Raw genomic sequence first — 20,163 nt, 5'->3', positions numbered from 1 at the left:
CCGGCGCCGCCGTCGCACCAGCCGACGAGCTTCACGAGGCCGGTTTCGGTGGTTCAGGAGGCCCAGGATCATGATCTCGGAGACGTAGTTCTTCCTGGATTGCTCCGCTACCGGATTTAACTTCTTCACCGCCACCGGCTCTGGGTTGGGCAAAGCTCGGATGCCGCAGATGCGCTTCGTACACTTCCCCGAAGCAGCCCGAGCCGAGGACACGATCCTTGTTGAAGCCATCGGTCGCCTGACACAGCTCTTCGTATGAGAATTCCCTTGGAACCGAATTTCACCACAGATGAGATCAAGCAGCAGCCAGGGGTTTGAGTTTCGTCCACAATCACAGTTAAATCCAATTCTCTCATCTTTTTTTTCCTTAAGAAGCTGCAAACATATTAGTATTGTATCTACCTGGCAACGAGATCCCCGCATTATTGGTTGATACCTCAGGGAGCTCTTGGTACATGGATTCCCTTGAAACTGAATCAAACAACAGACAGGGTTTGGGTTTCGCATACACTTAGGGTCTATTTGGATGTTGGGGTTTTAGAAAATTATAGTATCAAAAAATTGTAGTTTTATAAGGCAAAGACGTGCAAAACTACGGTTTAGAAAAAAGAGATTTGGAATGGAATTTCTTAGACTCCGAAAAGACTACGATTTTGACAATACTACGGTTTTTAAAACCGCAAAGTTTGTTGCATCCAAACACCCATGAGCTTTTATAAACCAAAGTATTTTGTAAAATTGTGGTATTTATCCAATACTTCAAAAATATTTTGTATCCAAACAAAACCTTACAGTTCGTTAAATTCAACTCGTTTTTTATTTAACAAAAAAAATGCAAAGTTCGAGATGATGTTTTACCTGGCAATGAGATCCCATCCTGGGCAGCTCTTGGCATGAGGTTTCTGTTGGATGAATTGCATTCGGTTAGGCCTCTGTTTGCTGTCCCGGCCTATATAACACGATATATATGGCTGTGTATGTTAACATGCGATTGTTTTCTACTTATCAATCACGCAATTGTTTCGTACGTATCAATATATCATGATATTAGAATCAGAAGTCTCGAATTCGGATTGATCATGTTTAAACCAATATTTTAAATAGAGGGTTATAGCATGTAGTGGAGGATTTTGCTTAGCTCATGCAGCACGCTATAGATGGTGACTATAGCTAGCACCATCTCCTATAGCGCCTCTCCTTAAAACACTAGCGTAGATAGCTCTTGGTGTAAAGCTCCTTCAAAACTTAATCTTTTTCCCAAATAAAACATCACATCCACGGTTAAACATGTTTGGTTTAGAAAGGAAAAATTAGTCATATCTTATTATAGCTAATTAGAGACTTCTTTCGATGCTCTGCGTTAATCCTCAAGAGGCATACTACAAAAAGAAAAGATAAATCCTACAAATTCTTAAGAAAATAGAAACATCCGACCATCAGTCCGGTAGACTCAAATAATCATCAAGAGACACTAAATAGATCCACTATGCTTTGTAAAAAAAATTACCCACGTATTTCATTGTGAAAAATAGGAAAGTGACCTCCTAAATCTACATACAAATTACCAGCCTCTGCCATTATGAAAATAACCCACCCATATACAAATCTTCATTTACATTACCCACCTATACCATTATAAAAATAACTTAAGGTAACCCTATAAATTTCCACCAAAATTACCCACATATGTAAATATTCTCTAACTCCGAATCTAAATTACTTCCATACCCCCTTATATAAAACATGACCATGTATACATCTATGGAAGAAGCGAATAAAATACCAATTTCATGTGCGACGTTAGACCAGGCCCAGTTCTGGCCTGCTTATTCACCATGGCCGAAGTCCTGTCCAAATTCCATGTAGCCCGCTGGGCAATCAACATTCAGGCCCATCCGGGCAGGAGTTGGCGGGGGCAGACGACGGGAAAGGCGCGCGCGGGGAAAAAGTTTTGGCTCGCCGCGGTAGGCGTCTCGTCGGGTGGCGGACGCCCCGCCCCGCCCCCTCCCGAAAATTTTCGTCCCCAAATTTTTGAACCACCGCCCAGCCGCGCCCGTGGCCGCTGCTGCCATTTTCGCCTGCCGCCCAGGCGCACGCCCAACAGCACTCCCTGCCCTGTGGCCCCCTCCACGAGCCGTTTTACCGTTCTGCCCCCGCGCCTGGCGTTTACCTTTTTCGATTTGGTCCTACGACAGTTGTTCTCTTTTTGCAAGGTAGCAGTGGTACTACACTCCGTCGTTGACCGCTCTCACTTCCGGATATGTATCGAGAATTTTATTTCTCCGGCCGGTAGAACTTCGCCAAGAACGAGGGTTGCAGCAGCAGTAGCACACGCGTGTTCTCGAGAAAACTGTCCAAACACGTGATGACAGAAAGGGGCAAAAGGGTAAAACGCGAAACTGGAAACCGCACGCGGAAAAGGAGCCGGGGGCCGTCGGGCGCGCGCGGGATTGAGAGCTGAGCGCCAACCCAATCCGCCCCGCGCGAGATCCATCTCCATCCCATCGCGGCACACGTCACCACCCCCATTTATCAGCCGTGCGCCGAAGCGGCGGAGAGGCACACGCGCGCCCGCGCCCCAGTTCCCCCCCCCCCCCCCCCCCCCCGCCCCCGTCCGCCCCGCTCCGCCTCCCAAAAATTTCCCCCCTTTTCCTCCGTCTCTCGCCACGCCCCCCACGCGAACGGCCCTAAAACCCTAGCCCCGATCCTCCCCGCCCATGGACTCCGAGGACGCCAAGCCCGCCTCCCCGCCCGCCGCGGCGGATCCGCCGGCCGGCGACGCCGAGGTCGCCGCTGACCCCGAGCCCGCCGCCCCGGCGGACGGCAAGGAGGAGAGCACCCCGCAGCAGCCGGAGAAGAAGCGGGGCCGGAGGAAGAAGGGGGAGGCGCAGGCGGAGGCGGCGAAGAAGACGCCGCCGCCCAGGAAGTCCGGCCCAGCGGCGGAGCGCCCGTCCAGGGAGAGGAAGACGGTCGAGAGGTACTCGGAGCTCGCCCCGCGCGTCACGCCCGTCAAGAAGTCCCCCGCTATTCTCCAGGTGAGGAAGGCCTCGCTTTTCCGCCCGGGCGTGTTCGGCGTGCCCCTGATCTGCTGTTTTTCGTGGCTTTCGTCTTGGCTACTGTGGTACTAGCTTGCTAAAAATAGCTACTTTGAGGATGTTTGTTTGGGCATCCCCTTTTGCGTGCTTGAGTCTGTGCTTCGGATTTGGGGAATTTGCTGATTTGCGCTCCTATAGCTGATGTTTTTGTGCTTCTCTGCTGTAGGGCTCTGGAACCAAGCTAAAAGACATACCCAATGGTAAGTTCTCGCTCCTGAAATATGTCTCACTGTTTCGTTTCACTAGTGTGGTCTACCTGTTTTCTTGTGGCATTTCACTGTGTGGTGACATGTCGTTTAAGATCTGCCTAGCCGAAGCATGGGATACCTCTGTTTGACTCTGTCGAAGTTGGTGTTTTGTCTGCTTAGGGATCAAATTTGTTTTGACACCCCCTCTCAAAAAAAAATCGGGTATGGATGGTCAATGCCATAGTGGAAGTTTCTAGGAACAAACAATTTCCTAAGCTGAATTGAAACTGAAATAATCTTCTCCAGTATTTGTTTGCCAGCTTACAGCTACATACCTCTAATTTTGTGTGGCTCTCTTAGGATATAGGTATCTTTAAAATGACTGGCTCTTGCTTGCAATCAAGATTAACTTATAATTGTGTGGCGTGAGGAATTTGTTTTGATGTGTGTGGTGTGGATCACAATGCAAAGGAACCAGCTTGGGTTACATTGCACAAGATTTATTTCATTGAATGCAGAATGTGCTGCCATGCCCACGCCATGGTAATAAATCCTCTTTAGGCTTAAAAACAATGGAAAAATAAATGACAGGCTGGTACATTACTCTGTTTACTTAAGGGACCATGAAGATGAGGTGGTATGTCGCCTGCCACTACAAGTTATAGGCCTGTTTGTTTCTGTGTCTGGTGGCAGTGCTTCCTGCAGAAATACGTTGCAGAAAAGTGGGGATTCTTGTGCCTTGCATTTTTGTCGGTTTGCGTTCAAAGTTTGATTATTTCTGGCGGTGCGGTCTGGAAACGTGCAGCGCTCGGTGGGATTTTAGCTTTTCTGTTGCTGATGCTGCCAGCTGCGAATACAAATGGGGACTATATGGTCATCCTTGTCTAAATGTGTTTACATTTCAGTCATTTTACCTATTCATTTACTATACCACGTTTAACCCTTATAATATAACTAGCTGATTAGTGCATTGTGCCTATTTATGCTTTGGAATTTAGGCTGTTCTTCTATATCTGGATCTTGGATAGGCTGTCCTATGCCTAAGTAATGTGATGACTTCTTTTCCTATATTACTTGAAAGTTTTGTTGAAACTACTATGGAAAAGAATAAAAGGAAATGCATTGAATAAATGGAAATGTTTTGTGATGTGCATAACCTTTTAGTGGTCCTATATTTTCTGAGAGATTCTCTTTGGCTTTAGCTAAGTCCTAGATGAAAGTTTCCAATTAATAATCTTCAAGTGACATGCATAACCTTTTAGCTGTTGCTTTATTGTCTCAGAGATTCTCACTGAGTTTAGCTAAGTCCTAGTTGAAAGTTTCCAATTAATAATCTTCACCTTTGTTCATGCAATACCAGTTTCCTTCAAACTATCAAAGAGAAAGGCAGATGAGAATCTCCAAAGCCTTCATGTTCTAATGTATGGGAAGAAATCAAATGTAAGGCTTCCACAAAGTCTTGTATCCCAGTGTGGTTTCTTTTTATTTCATTTACTTTGTTAACTGTGTTGATTCTCTTCAGGTCCACTTTTTGAAGCGAAACATATCTCAATTTTCTGGTTTTGTTTGGACGGATAATCAAGTAAGTTTTTCTTTTATCACATTATATTATGTAAAACATGATGTTTTACCCACATTATGATCTTAGCTCCATTACCCATGGTTAACCTTTGTGCGAACACCCTCTGCGTTTGCTGTAATACTGTACTAGCTTATAATTATGACTGTAGAAATCTTAGCTCCTGCAAGTTTTCCTTGTCTCGTGTATATTGTTTACGAATACAATTGTGGCATTTTATTAGCGCTATACTTTTGTAACCTGACCTGTTAATTTTTTTTGACAAATATGCATGGATTGTTCAGAATTTCATGTGCTGTTGGTCATGTTTTCCCTGTTTGTAATGTTGTCAGGAAAAACACAGGACAAAAATAAAGGAAAAGCTCGACAAATTTAACAAGGAGAAGTTGCTAGACTTTTGTGACATACTGGATATTTATGTTGCAAAAGCAACTACAAAGAAGGTTAGTGAGCTAAGCCCTGTGTATTGCTAGCATGAGCGGTGAAACCTTTAATAACGGCTTGTGCTTTGCTGAAATTCAGGAAGAAGTTTCTGCCAAAGTCTTGGAGTTTTTGGAGTCCCCTTTTGTTACTAGGGATGTTGTTCTCACTGATAGCAAGGTATAACCTCCGATTGAATTGCTATTCCTTCAATGCTTTCCATATGACACACCTTTACAACAACAACAACAACTTAGCCTTTTGTCCCAAGCAAGTTGGGGTAGGCTAGAGATGAAACCTACAGAAAACAAGAATAAGAAACACAAAAAGGGTATAAGCCAAAGGAAGAGTTAGGGGTTAAACAAAAAGTAACAAAGGTCACGGTTCAGGTATGTTAATTGCTAATCTCCAAGCGCTCCTATCCATAGCTAATTCCTTAGCGATATTCCACTCCTTAAGGTCTCTCTTGACCGTCTCGTCCCAAGTTAGTCTAGGTCTACCTCTACCTCTCCTTACATTATCGCCTCGCTTTAAAACTTCACTACGCACCGGCGCCTTGGGAGGCCTCCGTTGTACATGTCCAAACCATCTCAATTGATGTTGAATCAACTTCTTCTCGATAGGTGCCACCCTGACCCTATCTCGAATCTCTTCGTTCTAGATTCTATCCCTTCTTGTATGCCCGTAAAACCAACGCAGCATACGCATCTCTGCTACACTCAGTTGCTGGACATGTCGCTTTTTTGTAGGCCAATATTCAGCACCGTATAGCATTGCAGGGCGAATCGCCGTCCTATAGAACTTAACCTTTAGCCTCTGTGGCACCTTCTTGTCACAGAGGACGCCAGAAGCCTGCCGCCGCTTCAACCAACCGGCTGAAATTCTATGCCTAACATCTTCATCAATGTCTCCATCTTTCTAAAGCATTGATCCTAGATACCGAAAAGTATCCTTCTTGACCACCACTTGACCTTCGAGGCTAACGTCCCCATCCTCATGCCTAGTCGGGCTAAAGTCGCACATCATATGCTTGGTTTTGGTCCTACTCAGTCTGAACCCCCTCAACTCTAACGTGTGTCTCCATAGCTCCAACTTCATATTAACCTCTGTCCTACTCTCGTCAACTAACACTACATCATCAGCAAAGAGCATGCACCAAGGGATATCACCTTGTATGTCCCTTGTGACCTCATCCATCACCAAAGCAAATAGATAAGGGCTCAATGCTGACCCCTGATGTAGCCCTATTTTAATTGGAAAGTCACTGGTATCGCCATCATATGTTCGAACACAAGTCATTGCATCCTTGTACATATCCTTGATGAGGGTAATAAACTTAGTTGGGACTTTGTGTTTTTCCAAGGCCCACCACATGATGTCTCTTGGTACTTTGATATGACACACCTTTGATCAGCATATTTTTATCTGCCTGGGCCACAAAAAATGATGTCAACGGCTGGATATGGACTTAGATGGGTCGGAAGAGCAGCTTTGTATGTTTACAGTATTAAACCCCTTATTAGCGCTGGGCTTGCTTTTCTTGGAGTGCGGAAGCCCTTGGCACCATGAACTGAAGTGTCTATTCTTTTGTCCACCATTGCAGAAAGGGAAGAAACGTGGGAGGAAACCTAAGGGAAGTGGTGAGGCAGCTTCTGAAGGTGCTTCTGCAGAGAAGGTAATCCTATCTGGTGCTGAGGAGCTAAAATTCTGAAGTTCTTTTTAGTGCCCTGCCAAAACCAAAACAACCACCCTTGACCTTCAAATGAATAAATAAATAAATAGATAATAAAACATTCCATCTTTCGCACTTTCATTTGCTTTGGTTCTAAATAATCACACAATCTGTCTCCTACTCCCTTTTTATTTAGTATATTATTTATTTGTAATCACCATCGTAAACTATCTGGAAACTTCTGATTAAACCATCGATTATTGCATTATAGCAAAACAACCTTGTTGATTGTTCTGCAAAAATGAGCTAAGGGAATGTGGACATACATTTGCATATACTAATCTAAATATGTAATATTTGCTATATTGCCTTTATGATTATCAGTGTTTTTTTTCCCTACTGTGAACATTCCTACTCTGTATTCCTTTTGTCGGGACTGTTGCTCAACACTTGAGTTCATATATTCTTTGTGCTCTCCTTCATTACCCATAGTAATTTGTAACTATCTGAACAAGGAAATAAGTGAATGGGATCCTGATGCTGCTTTTTGTCATATGAAGCAGAAAAGGAAAAGGAGCAAGAACCAAGCAGCTGAAGCTGGGAAAGAGAATGATGATGAGGAAGATGCTGGTCCTGCTGGTTCTAAAGATGCATCAACAGGAGAGGAAGGTGATGAGGAATCTGAAGCAAATGATCATTCTGTGAGTGATGATGAACCTCCAGTAAAGAAAAAGTCAACATATGTAAATCAAGTTAAGAAGGAAACTGGGTCCAATGCAAAGGAAAAGGATGCATCACGAAAAAGGGTTTCTACGAAACCTGCAAAAGTTGCTTCAAAGCCTTCTCAAGACATTAAAGATGAGCCTGATATAGAAGTCAAAAAGGCTGGCAGGAGAGCAAAGAGTTCTAAGGAAAGTGATGCTCCACAAGATTCAAATAAGGTGAACAAGGTCTCTAAATCAAAAAAGGATGATGGAAAAGAAAGCCAAAACAATAAGGTTGCTAAGCCATCCAGTAAAAATAAAGGTATAAGATCAATAACACTTATCACATGCAGTGTCTTGACTTATCTTTTTTCTGGCCATACAAGTGCCTTTCTGATTTTTTTTACTACTATATATATGGCCAGTATGATTATGTTTTTTGAGATGCCATATAATCTACTTGACTAGCCATAATAAGCTATTGTCCTCTGCTCTCCAGGTAAAGGCAAGGGTGGTGCAGAAGCTAAGCCTGTCCCAACTATTGAACAGCTGCATGCTGTTGTTACCAGAATTTTGAAGGAAGTTGACTTCAACACGGTAAGCATATGATTATGTTTTGAATCTGCTCCATTGTTTTCTTTACTTTGTATCCTGACTGGTTATACTTTTGTGTAGGCAACTTTGGCTGATATTCTCAGACAATTAGGTACTCTCTTTTATGTTGCTTATTAAGTTCATTAGAGTAGATGTATGAATAAATTGCTGATGTAGCTACTATAAATTAGATTTCTGATTGATGAATATACTGACATGTCTTTGATCTTTCTAACCCAGGGACCCATTTTGAAATGGACCTCATGGACAGAAAAGCAGAAGTGAAGTGCATCATTGAGGACGTAATAAATAATATGTCTGATGATGATGCTGGTGAGGAAGACTCAGAAGATGATGCAGAAGACAATGGTAAGGAAGAGAAGGCTAAGGGTGATCCTGATGGAGGTGAAAAATAAGTGATGCCATGGATTGGATTTGCATGCATGGTCAGATCTGTATTATGTCAGTGGTTTGGATTGATCTTGGAAGGACTATCTTGTTGGTTCTGTAAAATTGGGGCACCGCCACAACAAATTGGTGACCTGGGTAGTACAAGATTGTTAACCATTTCACACAGCCATATACACCTAGTTGTTGTGCTTAACTAGGTAGTGACCTGTAGCCTAGTTGCTGGTCATGTACAATAGCTGTGGGTTTAATAGCTTTGTTGCTTAGGTAGCTAGCCTGACTGTAATATGCACTATAATTCTTGGCTTGTTTCGTCCATTTATCCATGTAAAACTCTGTATCCTTCTGAGTCGTTCCTGTTTTTTGCATTCCTTAATTCCCTCACTCTGTCGAGGGTTTAGTCATAAGCTTCTCTGATGTGAGCGGTTTTGTTGAATTGTTATCACTGACCAAGTGTGTTAGGTTTCACCTCTCTTCATACCCTTCAGTTCACCTGATATATGCTGTTTTTTGTGCAATGTTGAAGGCTTATCCGCACTGCAAGAGCTGTTGATGGACAGGTCTGTCTGTAAATGAAATGTTTCTCATGAAATGTACTGATGCTGCAGTGTATGGGCCAAAAAATAAGGCAGCTACACATCTGTTCTTCCTCGGACAAGGATTCATCTCCATGTCCTGGGCTAACACGGTTTCTTTCGTACTAGTAGTTTTCAAGTGTTGGATGGTACCATCTCTGATATACTGCTGAGTACCATGTTCGTTGGTCTGCGCGTCTGTTATTTTTTTTGTCAGACATGGATTCATCTCGGTAGTCTTTGGACCGAGAGGGTTTCTCTCGGGCTACCGATTTTCCAAACCCTAAACTCTCTGAAATCTAGAATACCATGTTGGTTGGTCTACCGTCATGGCTGCTTCATTCAGTTGTCTGAAACTGCTGTTGTGTCTACCTGTCATTTTAACTTCGCTACCTTCACGTTTCTGCACAATGATAGTACGAACGACACGGCCGTGTTAGTCGGTGTCCAACATCATCTGGAATACGGTATGATGCTGCATTGGATTAGGCCGTCCCGGTTCTCACCTGCTTGGAGAACCATGTGCATGCTGGTCGCGTTCTTGCCTCACTCCATCCAAATGTCCCAACCACCTACTCGTGCACACGCACAAGAAACCCCTCGTTATATGCCTGCTCCCTCGATCATCTCCCCTCCTGGGTCTTGCAAATCCAATCCATCGGTGCTCCGTTCCGCTGCTGATCTGCCTCTGACAATGGTAATGTTCATCCAGTTTGCTCATCGAATTCTCGCCATTTCTCAAGGGGAGCTTCCATTCTTTTCCCCTGCCTGGATGCACGCAGGGTGTGTTGGAGCTTCGCGTCAAGCAGCAAGGGGAGCCAGCGCTGGTGCCGCCGGCGGAGGAGACGCCGAGGGGCGACTACTACCTATCCAACCTGGACCAGAACATCGCCGTCATCGTGCAGACCGTGTATTGCTTCAGGGGGGCCGACGACGACGACGGCAGCAGCGCTTGCCTCGTGCTGAGGGAGTCCTTGGCGAAGGTGCTCGTCCACTACTACCCGCTCGCCGGACGGCTGACGATCAGCGGCGAGGGGAAGCTGGCCGTCGACTGCACGGGCGAAGGCGCCGTCTTCGTGGAGGCCGAGGCGGACTGCGCTATGGCGGACATCGGCGACGTCACCGAGCCCGATCCGTCGGTGCTCGGCAAGCTTGTCTACAGCGTCCCCGGCGCCAAGAACATACTCGAGATGCCTCTCCTTGCAGCCCAGGTACGTCTGGCCGTACGCAGCCACGTTTCATTTTCGTCACGTTGGCAGTTTATCTTGATCGAGTTCAATTCAACATGTCATCGAGTTTGTTGATTACTGGTTTGTTCTAATGGAGTAATGGTGATCGGTCGACAAGGTGACCAAGTTCAAGTGTGGCGGCTTCGTGCTTGGGCTGGCCATCAACCACTGCATGTTCGACGGCGTCGGCGCCATGGAGTTCGTCAACTCGTGGGGCGAGACGGCACGCGGCCTCCCGCTCTCGCTCCCGCCGGCCCTCGACCGCGCCGTCCTCCGCGCGCGCGACCCGCCGCAGCTCGAATTCCCACACCATGAGTTCGCGCAGATCACCGACGACGACAGCGACGAGGCCGCCCCGCCGCCGCACGACGGCGAGCCGCTCCTGTACCGGTCGTTCCGGTTTACGGCGGCGTCCATCGCGCGGCTGAAGGCGCTGGCGCCGCTGGAGGGCCGCCCGTGCACCACCTTCGAGGCGCTGGCCGGGTTCGTGTGGAGCGCGCGCACGCGGGCGCTGGGGATGGGTCCCTCGCGGCGGAGCAAGCTCCTGTTCGCCGTGGACGGGCGGCCGAGGTTCGCGCCGCCGCTGCCCGCGGGGTACTTCGGCAACGCCATCGTGCTGACCAGCGCGGCGTGCGCGGCGGGGGAGCTGGCGGCGTCGCTGCCGCGCGCCGTGCGGCTGGTGCGCGGCGCCGTGGGGGCCGTGACGGACGCGTACATGCGGTCCGCGGTGGACTACTTCGAGGTGACGCGCGCGCGGCCGTCGCTGGCGTCGACGCTGCTGATCACGGCGTGGTCGCGGCTGCCGTTCCGCGCGGCCGACTTCGGGTGGGGCCCGCCCGCGGCGTACGGCCCCGCGGCGCTCCCCGAGAAGGAGGTGGCGCTGTTCCTGTCGTGCGGGGAGGAGCGGGGCGGCGTCCGCGTGCTTCTGGGGCTGCCGCCCGTGGCCATGGCCGAGTTCCAGCGGCTCGTGGAGGAGGTGACCGCGGCATGAATTTACAAGAGACAGATCCCGGAATCCGCCCATGGGATGGTTGAAGGCGTACGTGTTGTTTGTGTTGGTGGCGCGTTACGTTACAGTGATCCAGTGAACACTCATCATTGCTAAATGGATACAATGCTTGCTGTTTAAATTAACGCACAAGAGTTAGATGGGGAATTTGGGCATGAGCATAGCACTTGATTAGCTTGCTACCGATAAGAACATCACGGCACGGTCTCCTCGCGCAAGTCGTCTGGGTCGGCCGCGACGCCGACGTCGGAGAGCAGCGCGGCCGCTCCGGCCGGCGGCAATTGGCTTCACGCACGACGAGGTCGTCCGTGATGGCGTAGCTTGTAGGCACGGGTCACCCATCCTCGCCGCCAGGCTCTGCGTCCGTGTTAGAGTTTAATCTTGTCATTAGTGCATATTTAACTTTATTGTTTGCATGTAGCACATAATTGTATAGGCTTTGCACAAGGCAGAGTAACGTGTGGTACCTCAGGAACTACACGTGTGAAACGTGCATGATGAGAGCTGTGCTATACAGCTCGATGAATATCCACAAGGAGCAAAGGCACATGCATGAAGCTGTGGTTGTTAGCTAGCTGAAAGATAGGGTCAAAGTAGTTCAAGTTGCATGCACCACACACGCAGATGACCATGCAGCGTTGCAGTCAGGATGAAGGCACAAAGTGATTTCGTAGCTGAGCTCCTGTGTTTGTGTCCACCAGAGACAGTAGACGAGTGTTTGTGATAAACACTTGCCAAGTGAGGAGCGAATTGCTAACAGTCCGGACGCGCGGAGACGGAGGAGTCCTCTTCGTCGCCGGGCTTGGCGCACGTGATGGCCACGGTGGTCCGGCCGCCGCACAGCGGGCACTCGACTCCGCGCTCGTCCGTGACGCGGAAGCGGCACGGGAAGACGTTGCGCCCCGTGCCGGCGTCGCCGCGCCTCTCGTCACGCGCGCGGCAGCGGTAGAAGTCGTCCCTGCTCCGGCCAGCGGTAGAAGCAGGCATCGAGGAAGTGCAGCTCCGTGTCGCGCCTCCCGGACGCGCCGGCGGTGGAGCGGGAGCAGGATGGGGAGCGCAGGGGCACGCGGAGCCGGCCTCCCGCGGGCGCGACGTCGCTGCAGCGGCACCCGGGGTGGCCGCACCGGAAGAGCCGCCGCGCCATGACGCCCATGCCCTTGGGTGCACGGCCGTCGATGTCCTCCGCGCGGCGCGGCGCGGCGCTGGCGTCGTCCCCTACAGCTGGAGGAGGATCTCAAGGGGTACGGAGGGCTCGCAGTCGATGTCCGGCGTGGAACGCCGGCGACAGGGAGGGAAGCAGCTGGACTCGAGATTGTCATAAAGACCTCTGAAATGGATCGCAGTTAATAATCCCGATCCAAACATGTTTACAAAACCCCCTATAATTTGGATCGTGAATGATAATCGCGATCCGGATATTTGCAGAAACACCCCCAAATCGGATTTGCCTTCTTCTCTACTCTGAATCTCTGATGTCCATGCTTCCAGTCCGCCGCCGCCGCAGCTGCCCGCCGGCGACGTATACTAAGCTGAGATCTGAGGCCCGTGGTGCCAGCGGATAGCCCATTCGCGTCTCCTCCGCTTATCCCTCCATGCCCAGCGCCATGTCCGGCTCGTAATAATTTGCGTTATCGTCCGCTCGTGACCTTGACTCTGACGATCCTCCATACTGCTGCGGCGTTCAGATCTGAGTTGCACAGTTGTGTTTCACTTAGTCACATCTCAGATCACAAGAGCAAGCTGCCCGTTGATCAAATCAAGCTAGTACCTGTGTTAGCTCCATTTTCTGTGTTGCTACCCTCTCGCTGTGATTGCTGCCATGGCTTCTCTTAGTGCTCTCAAGGTGTCGGCCACCTGCATGCTGGTCCATGGGCCACCACCAGCAGATGGCCAATGCGTCGTCGTCGGCGGGTCCACTCCAGGATATCGCCACCGCACGAGGCCGCCGGCTGCTCGCACACGTCTACATGATTTCTCGGCGGCGGCGCGGCTCATGGGAGCTTTGCGCAGGAACGCTGCAACTGCGCGTCGTCGAGGGGGGACAGAACGCGCTCGGCCCGTCGTCGCGAGAGGAAGACGAAACGGACCTTTGCAGCCTCTCGTTATCCGCCACGTCCATCTCGGCCGTACAATTGCGATCCAACGGCAGAGAGAGGCCCAGGGTGGACGGTATTTCACTTACCGTCCACCTCGGGACGGTAAACACACAAAATATAGATATTGTAACATACTCTTGTAACATATTTATAAATGTGCTACAAAGAAGATATACAGAAACACAAAATTATGTGTTATAGTAAAAATTGTAACACATGGCAGTTATTCTATAAAATTGTAACATGTTTTACAGAAGACGATTATAGTAACACAAAATTAATATTACATCTTGTTACAAAAGATGGTAGTATATTGTAACACATATTTGGAAGGTGTAAGTGTTATCGCCATATTCTGGACGGGCCATAAGTGGGCCAAGGAGCAAGATGGGCCTAGGAGAAGGTTTCGGCGCGATTACAGGTTGGTTCCCGTACAAGTGTTTGGGAACAGTAAGGCCGTGTAAACTCAGGTTTAGGTAGTTAGGATTCGTGTTGTGTTTGATTAGGGTTAGTTAAGGGGAGCAAGTCTACGGACTATAAATATGTACCATGAATAAACAAGAAAAAGAGATTCATTCATCAACAACTCACGGCGCATCGCCTCCCCTGTTCCAGGGTTTTTCATCGGGTAAGTGCCATGTAGCCTCCTGATCACGCTTCGCGTGATCGGGGGCGCATTGCTCTTGCTTGTTACTTTATGTGTTGCTCGTTCTGAAGCCTTGTAGATGGCGAGTAGCATCAGTTATCATAGCGCGCATAGAGTAATGTTATTTTCGTATCATGATCTTGCTCTGTTCATTGTTCTTGCGTGCTCCGCGATCATTGTGTCCGTTTATGGATGCAATGACCGCATCTTGCTTTGTTTATATTGATAGATCCGATCTGTTACGGCTAGTTTCTATTTATTAGGGATTTAGTTCAATATGTGCATGATTAGGCCTTGCAAACGAGTTGAAAGTTCCAGCGGTATGTTAGTATCAGATCTCAGCCTGGGTAGAGGTCTCCTTAGGAATCGGCTCTTTAGCTGCTTTTAGGGTCTCTGTTTAGGTTGTTCGTTCTGATGTTTTGCGTACTCGTTAGGCTCAATCACGTGTAGGATGTTCCGATTGTGTAATGAGGGCTTAGTTGTCGTGGATTGGATTAGATTAATATCTTTAAAGCAAGCTTTTTCTCTTTATTATATACATATGTTATCTGTCCCGAAGATCCGATCCGGTACCGATGCAATCGGTTCTTTACAGCCGATACCGGGGAGGAGTGATGAGCCGATCACGGCTCGGACTAATCTTTACAAGTGTCTGTGCTTACAGGAATTTCACGAATCACACCTTCCTGATCAGGTACAGGATCAGGTGGCACGCCTAGCAACTCCAAGCCAGGGTGTGCGCCAGATCGCTGGGCCGTTGACCGAGGGACCGGGGCCCACCAGCCGTCCCGGAAGCCTCCCGGCTCCTCGTGTTGCCTGTCGTTATTCGCCGGTGGGTTTCGATCGACAACACATTCTGGCACGCCCAGTGGGACCTTCTTCATCGACTTCGTCATCGGCGTTTGCATCTTCTTCATCGACTTCATCATCGGCGTTTGCATCTTCTTCATCGACTTCGTCATCGGCGTTTGCATCATCTTCATCGACTTCGCCATCTTCGTCGGCTTGGTCAGTAGTGGTCAGCAGGATGTCAAGGGATGATCCGATCACTTACGAGGAACTCTCTGCTGAACATAAGCAGAAGTACGATGAAATCAAGACTCAGTTTGAAGCCGATCTCATCGGCTCTTTCGAAAGGACTCGCAGCCATGGTGTCAGGTGGAAGGGATTTTCACCTGAAGGTGCTCTTGATGGGGTAGATTTATCTATTCCATCTGAAGATCGTACTAGGGCGCTGCGTCAAGAAGTGAATTATGCGGTGGCTCATTCATTGCACCGACACTCGGAAAGTTTAGTTAATGCTTTTGAACGTGTGGCTCTACGTGTGGTCCAGGAGATTATGAAGCATCAACATTCTCCGACTGGACCTACCTTGGGGAGCCATAGAGGAGAATTGCCATTCCAAACCAGACCACCATTACACTATACACTTGCAGCTGCAGAATCCCATGGTGCTCCAGCTTACGTAGTTTACAAAGAAGGTGGTGATCCCATGGATCACCAGCTTTTCAGCGAGCCACCCAAGGAGATCCCACACGGTTATGTGTGTGCGTATATACCGGACAGTAGCAATCCGGTACACCCTGTACAGAAGACAATTGGAGGGGTTTCTGGAGCTGACGCAGACAAACAAGCGTGGCTAGCAACTTATGCTACCGGGCCGAGTCACGACAGTATGCGCTCGGCCCTTGGGTCACAGACAGCGGAACAAATCAGCGCTATCCTAAGGGATCAGTTCGGCATATTACCAAAGAGGAGAGCGATCGGCTATGCTAAGCCGTATCCAGGAGATTATGATTTAATTCCATTACCACCCAAGTATCGGCTCCCCGAGTTCACCAAATTCAGTGGGGCAGAAGGATCCAGCTCCATCGAGCATGTGAGCCGATATTTAGCTCAGCTGGGTATGATTTCTGTATCAGATCCGTTGCGAGTAAGATTCTTCTCGCAGTCGCTTACAGGACCAGCCTTTGGATGGTACACGTCACTGGGTCCTGACTCCATCCGTACCTGGAAACAACTGGAAGAGCAATTTCATATTCAGTATCATTCAGAAGCCGCGGAAGCAGGAATTGCCGATCTGGCGCAGCTCCGACAGAAGCGTGGAGAGACTGTAGCGGAGTTCATTCGACGCTTCAGAGAGATGAAGAACAGGTGCTATTCAACGCGGATCTCAGAAAAAGAAGCTGTCGAATTAGCATCAGTGGGATTATTAAAGCCGATCAGGGATCTGGCTTTTCAACTGGAATTCACCTCTTTGGCGCATTTGGTCCAGAAACTATCGACGTATGACCAGCGTCATCCTGAGTTATCCAAGATAAATTTAAGCGTCAAATAGCGGTAGCTGACACCGAAGAAGCCGATGACTCTGAGGAGGAACTGGAGGTATCGGTTGCTGAGTGGGCTCGTGGTGCAAATCCTATGCCTTGTAAGTGGCTGAAGCAAACTGGTCCTGCAAAAGGGTTTGACTTTGATGTGAGTAAGGTCGAACAAATCTTCGACTTGTTACTAAAAGAAAAACAGTTGAAGTTTCCAGAGGGACATAAACTTCCCACAACACAGGAGCTAAAAGGAAGATCATATTGTAAATGGCATGATTCCTTTACTCACGGCACGAGTGATTGCAAGGAGCTTCGTCGACAAATCCAATCGGCTATTGAACAGGGCCGATTGATCTTGGGACAGACCGCCATGAAGGTAGACACTCAGCCTTTTTCTGGTGTAAATATGGTGGAACATCATGACCGGTCTGCAAGACGACAACTGGATTTCGCGCTCGGCATCAACATGGCAGGGATGGCATCGCGACACCGGGCTAACAATAAAGAGGCTGATTCCAGCAATCGGCCCCAAGAGGAGGAAAAAGGATATGTCACGGAAGAGCGAGTAAGGTATGTAAGGAATCAACGTCCAACTTCTTCTGACCTTCTCAGGAAATATGAGTACCAGTACCAGCAGCGCCTCCGGCGGGAATCTGAAGATGAGGAATATGAGCGTCGCACCGGGAAGCGTTTGAAGAAGCAGGAGGATGCTCGTGATCATTGGCACTGTCCATTCTTCAGGTATTGTTGGGATTCCGGTATGAGCCGACTGCCTACTGTTAGGGACTGCCCAGAATGTGCATCTATGAAGACAGAGGCAAGAGAATCGGTTTTCAGGCGATTAGGACCTGTGCCAGCTCAGCAGGAGCGGGTTCGATCACCACGAAGGGAAGATGAAGAGGAGGATAGGTACATCGTCCACGTTGGTGCCCAGATGGACTGAACCGTTCACAAAAACGTCGGGTTCAGAGGCTACGGAGTTTGGAGGAAGCCGAGGCCAGATACATCGAGACATTGAGAAAAGCGTGACCGGATCTGGCGGAGCAAGTTCATTATGAACAGGAAAAGAAGCCGCGCGCCTCAAGGAAAGAATGGCGGCCTAAGTCGACAAGAGCCGATAAGAAGGTATCGGCTGATACACACATGGTTTTTGTGCTTCCCGCAGAGTTCCATGCTCGGACCTACGAGGAGCCATCCGTAGCCCAGCTTGATTTGGGACCACGACCAGTGATATTCGAGAAGCCGCAAGCCAGGAATTACAAGCACTTGAAGGCATTGTATCTCAAAGGGTACATCAATGGTCAGCCCGTTAATAAAATGCTGGTGGATACGGGAGCGGCAGTCAACATTATGCCATATTCAGTTCTGCGCCGATTGGGGCGATCCACCGGAGACTTGATCAAAACCAATGTCACGTTAAGTGACTTTAACGGGCAGACTTCAGAAGCTCAGGGTGTCCTCAGCGTGGATCTCACCATCGGGAGCAAGACCGTCCCAACTTCCTTCTTCGTCGTCAACAGCAAAAGCACCTACAATATCTTACTCGGCAGGGACTGGATTCACACCAACTGTTGTATCCTCTCAACAATGCATCAATGTTTGATCCAGTGGGATGGAGACGAGGTGGAGGTAGTCCAGGCAGACGACTCAATCGAGATTTCGCATGCTGCCATGAGCATCTGGGATGCGGAGGACCAAGAGCCGATTTCAGGGATAAGCTTAGAAGGGTGTGATCGCATCGAGGCTACAAAAAACGGAGTAAGGCTGGTCTTATCCACTGGCCTTACAGAATAGGAAAGTTGCATGAAGAAAGTCGCAATAATGTACCCATTGAGGCCGATTCGCGCAATCGGCCCCAAAAAAATGAATTTTTGGTGACAGGTGTTTTATGTAGCTGTTATGAGATGGCCAGCTTTGACAGCCGGCCTGATTCTTTGCTTAAAAACTTGGAAAGTAATGAAATATGTGTATTGGCCGATACTAACAATCGGCTGGAAATCGTTTGGTTATCTTCTTTTCCTATCTGCAGCATTGATCTAACGGAGGACGGGAAGTTAGGATACGGCTTCACGTCGGCTGATGAACTTGAAGAAGTTGATATTGGTCCCGGGGATAAGCCGCGACCAACGTTCATTAGTAAGAAATTGCATCCGTCATTACGAGAGCCGATGATAACTCTGTTGAAGGAATATGCCGATTGCTTCGCCTGGGATTATACGGAGATGCCTGGGCTCGATAGGAGCATAGTAGAGCATCGGCTCCCTCTCAAAAGTGGATTTCGACCGTTCCAACAGCGGATACGTCAGATGAAAGCCGATGTCTTGGTCGAAGTAAAAAAGGAAATAGAGAAAATGATAGAAGCCGGATTTATCAGGGCTTGCAGATATGCTGAGTGGATTTCAAGTGTCGTACCCGTGCAAAAGAAAGATGGCCGGTGGCGGGTTTGCGTGGATTTCAGAGATCTTAATAGGGCCACTCTGAAGGATGAATATCCAATGCCTGTTGCAGAAATATTAATCAATGCGGCTGCCGGCCACAAGATTTTGAGCTTCATGGATGGTAATGCTGGGTACAATCAGATTTTCATGGCTCCTGAAGATATACACAAAACGGCGTTCAGAGTACCCGGAGCGGTGGGACTGTTTGAGTACGTGGTTATGACCTTCGGATTGAAAAATGCCGGTGCAACATATCAGCGTGCCATGAACCACATCTTCCATGACCTAATCGGCAATCTAGTAGAAATTTACATCGATGATGTCGTGGTTAAGTCGGCATCGGTCGAAGGGCACCTAGATGATCTACGGCAAGTCCTGGAACGAACCAGAAAATTCGGGCTCAGGATGAATCCGAAAAAATGCACCTTTGGTGTGACAGCTGGGCAGTTTTTGGGTTTCCTGGTTCATGAAAGAGGAATAGAGATTGGCCTAAAAAGTCAGGAAGCCGTACGTACTATGGTGCCACCCACTACCAAGAAGGAGCTCCAGCAACTCATCGGCAGGATTAACTTCGTCAGGAGGTTTATTTCTAACTTGTCTGGGCGGATCGAACCCTTTATGGAATTGGTGAAAATCAAAACCAATGAAGAGTTCCGATGGGGGCAGAACAACAACGGGCACTCGAAGAAATCAAAGAGTATTTGTCGAGACCACCTGTGCTGGTGCCGCCTCAGCAAGACAGGCTATTTTACATATATTTATCGGTCGGTGACACCTCAATTGCTTCGGTGGTAGTACAATTATACGATGGCAAGGAGAGGGTGGTGTTTTATCTCAGCAGAAGGATGTTGGACGCCGAAACAAGGTACTCTGACATGGAAAAACTTTGCCTTTGTTTATTTTTTACATGCACCAAGCTTCGCCACATCCTGCTATCGGCTGAGGTAATCATCATCTGCAAATCGGATGTTATAAAGCATATGCTATCAGCTCCTGTGTTGAAAGGCCGATTAGGAAAGTGGATGTTTGCATTATCCGAATTCGACATCCGATATCAACCTGCGAAGGCGGTTAAAGGGCAAGCATTAGCAGACCTCATTGCTGAGAGGGTTAATACCAACATAGCAGCGCTTTCCGTACGAGCCTGGGCCATGTATTTCGATGGATCCGTCTGTGGAGATGGATGTGG

General features: G+C 48.4%; 2 protein-coding genes across 3 annotated transcripts; both read left to right on the top strand.

Annotated features, from left to right (window-relative positions):
• Positions 1-2,596: 2,596 nt before the first annotated feature.
• Positions 2,597-9,138, top strand: LOC112894443 (protein DEK). Of its 2 annotated transcripts, none has more exons than XM_025962162.1 (11): positions 2,597-3,035; positions 3,262-3,295; positions 4,644-4,723; positions 4,806-4,865; positions 5,195-5,305; positions 5,385-5,462; positions 6,886-6,957; positions 7,515-7,980; positions 8,158-8,255; positions 8,334-8,364; positions 8,493-9,138. In XM_025962162.1, exons 1-11 carry the CDS (start codon positions 2,718-2,720, stop codon positions 8,666-8,668), a joined length of 1,524 nt encoding a protein of 507 aa, XP_025817947.1. In that variant the 5' UTR covers positions 2,597-2,717; the 3' UTR covers positions 8,669-9,138. The 2 variants fall into 2 exon arrangements, with proteins under 2 accessions (XP_025817947.1, XP_025817948.1); XM_025962163.1 differs by having other exon boundaries at positions 2,598-3,035; positions 7,518-7,980.
• A 730-nt stretch (positions 9,139-9,868) lies between these two features.
• LOC112894619 (omega-hydroxypalmitate O-feruloyl transferase-like) lies at positions 9,869-11,598 on the top strand. Its single transcript, XM_025962384.1, has 3 exons — positions 9,869-9,932; positions 10,018-10,446; positions 10,583-11,598. Exons 1-3 carry the CDS (start codon positions 9,930-9,932, stop codon positions 11,453-11,455), a joined length of 1,305 nt encoding a protein of 434 aa, XP_025818169.1. The 5' UTR covers positions 9,869-9,929; the 3' UTR covers positions 11,456-11,598.
• The last annotated feature ends 8,565 nt before the right edge of the window (positions 11,599-20,163 follow it).

The sequence above is a fragment of the Panicum hallii genome, chromosome 5, assembly GCF_002211085.1.
Source record: "Panicum hallii strain FIL2 chromosome 5, PHallii_v3.1, whole genome shotgun sequence".
Lineage (NCBI taxonomy): Eukaryota > Viridiplantae > Streptophyta > Magnoliopsida > Poales > Poaceae > Panicum > Panicum hallii.
Note: the sequence above shows the minus strand (reverse complement) of the source record. Positions and strands in the feature narration are given on the sequence as shown.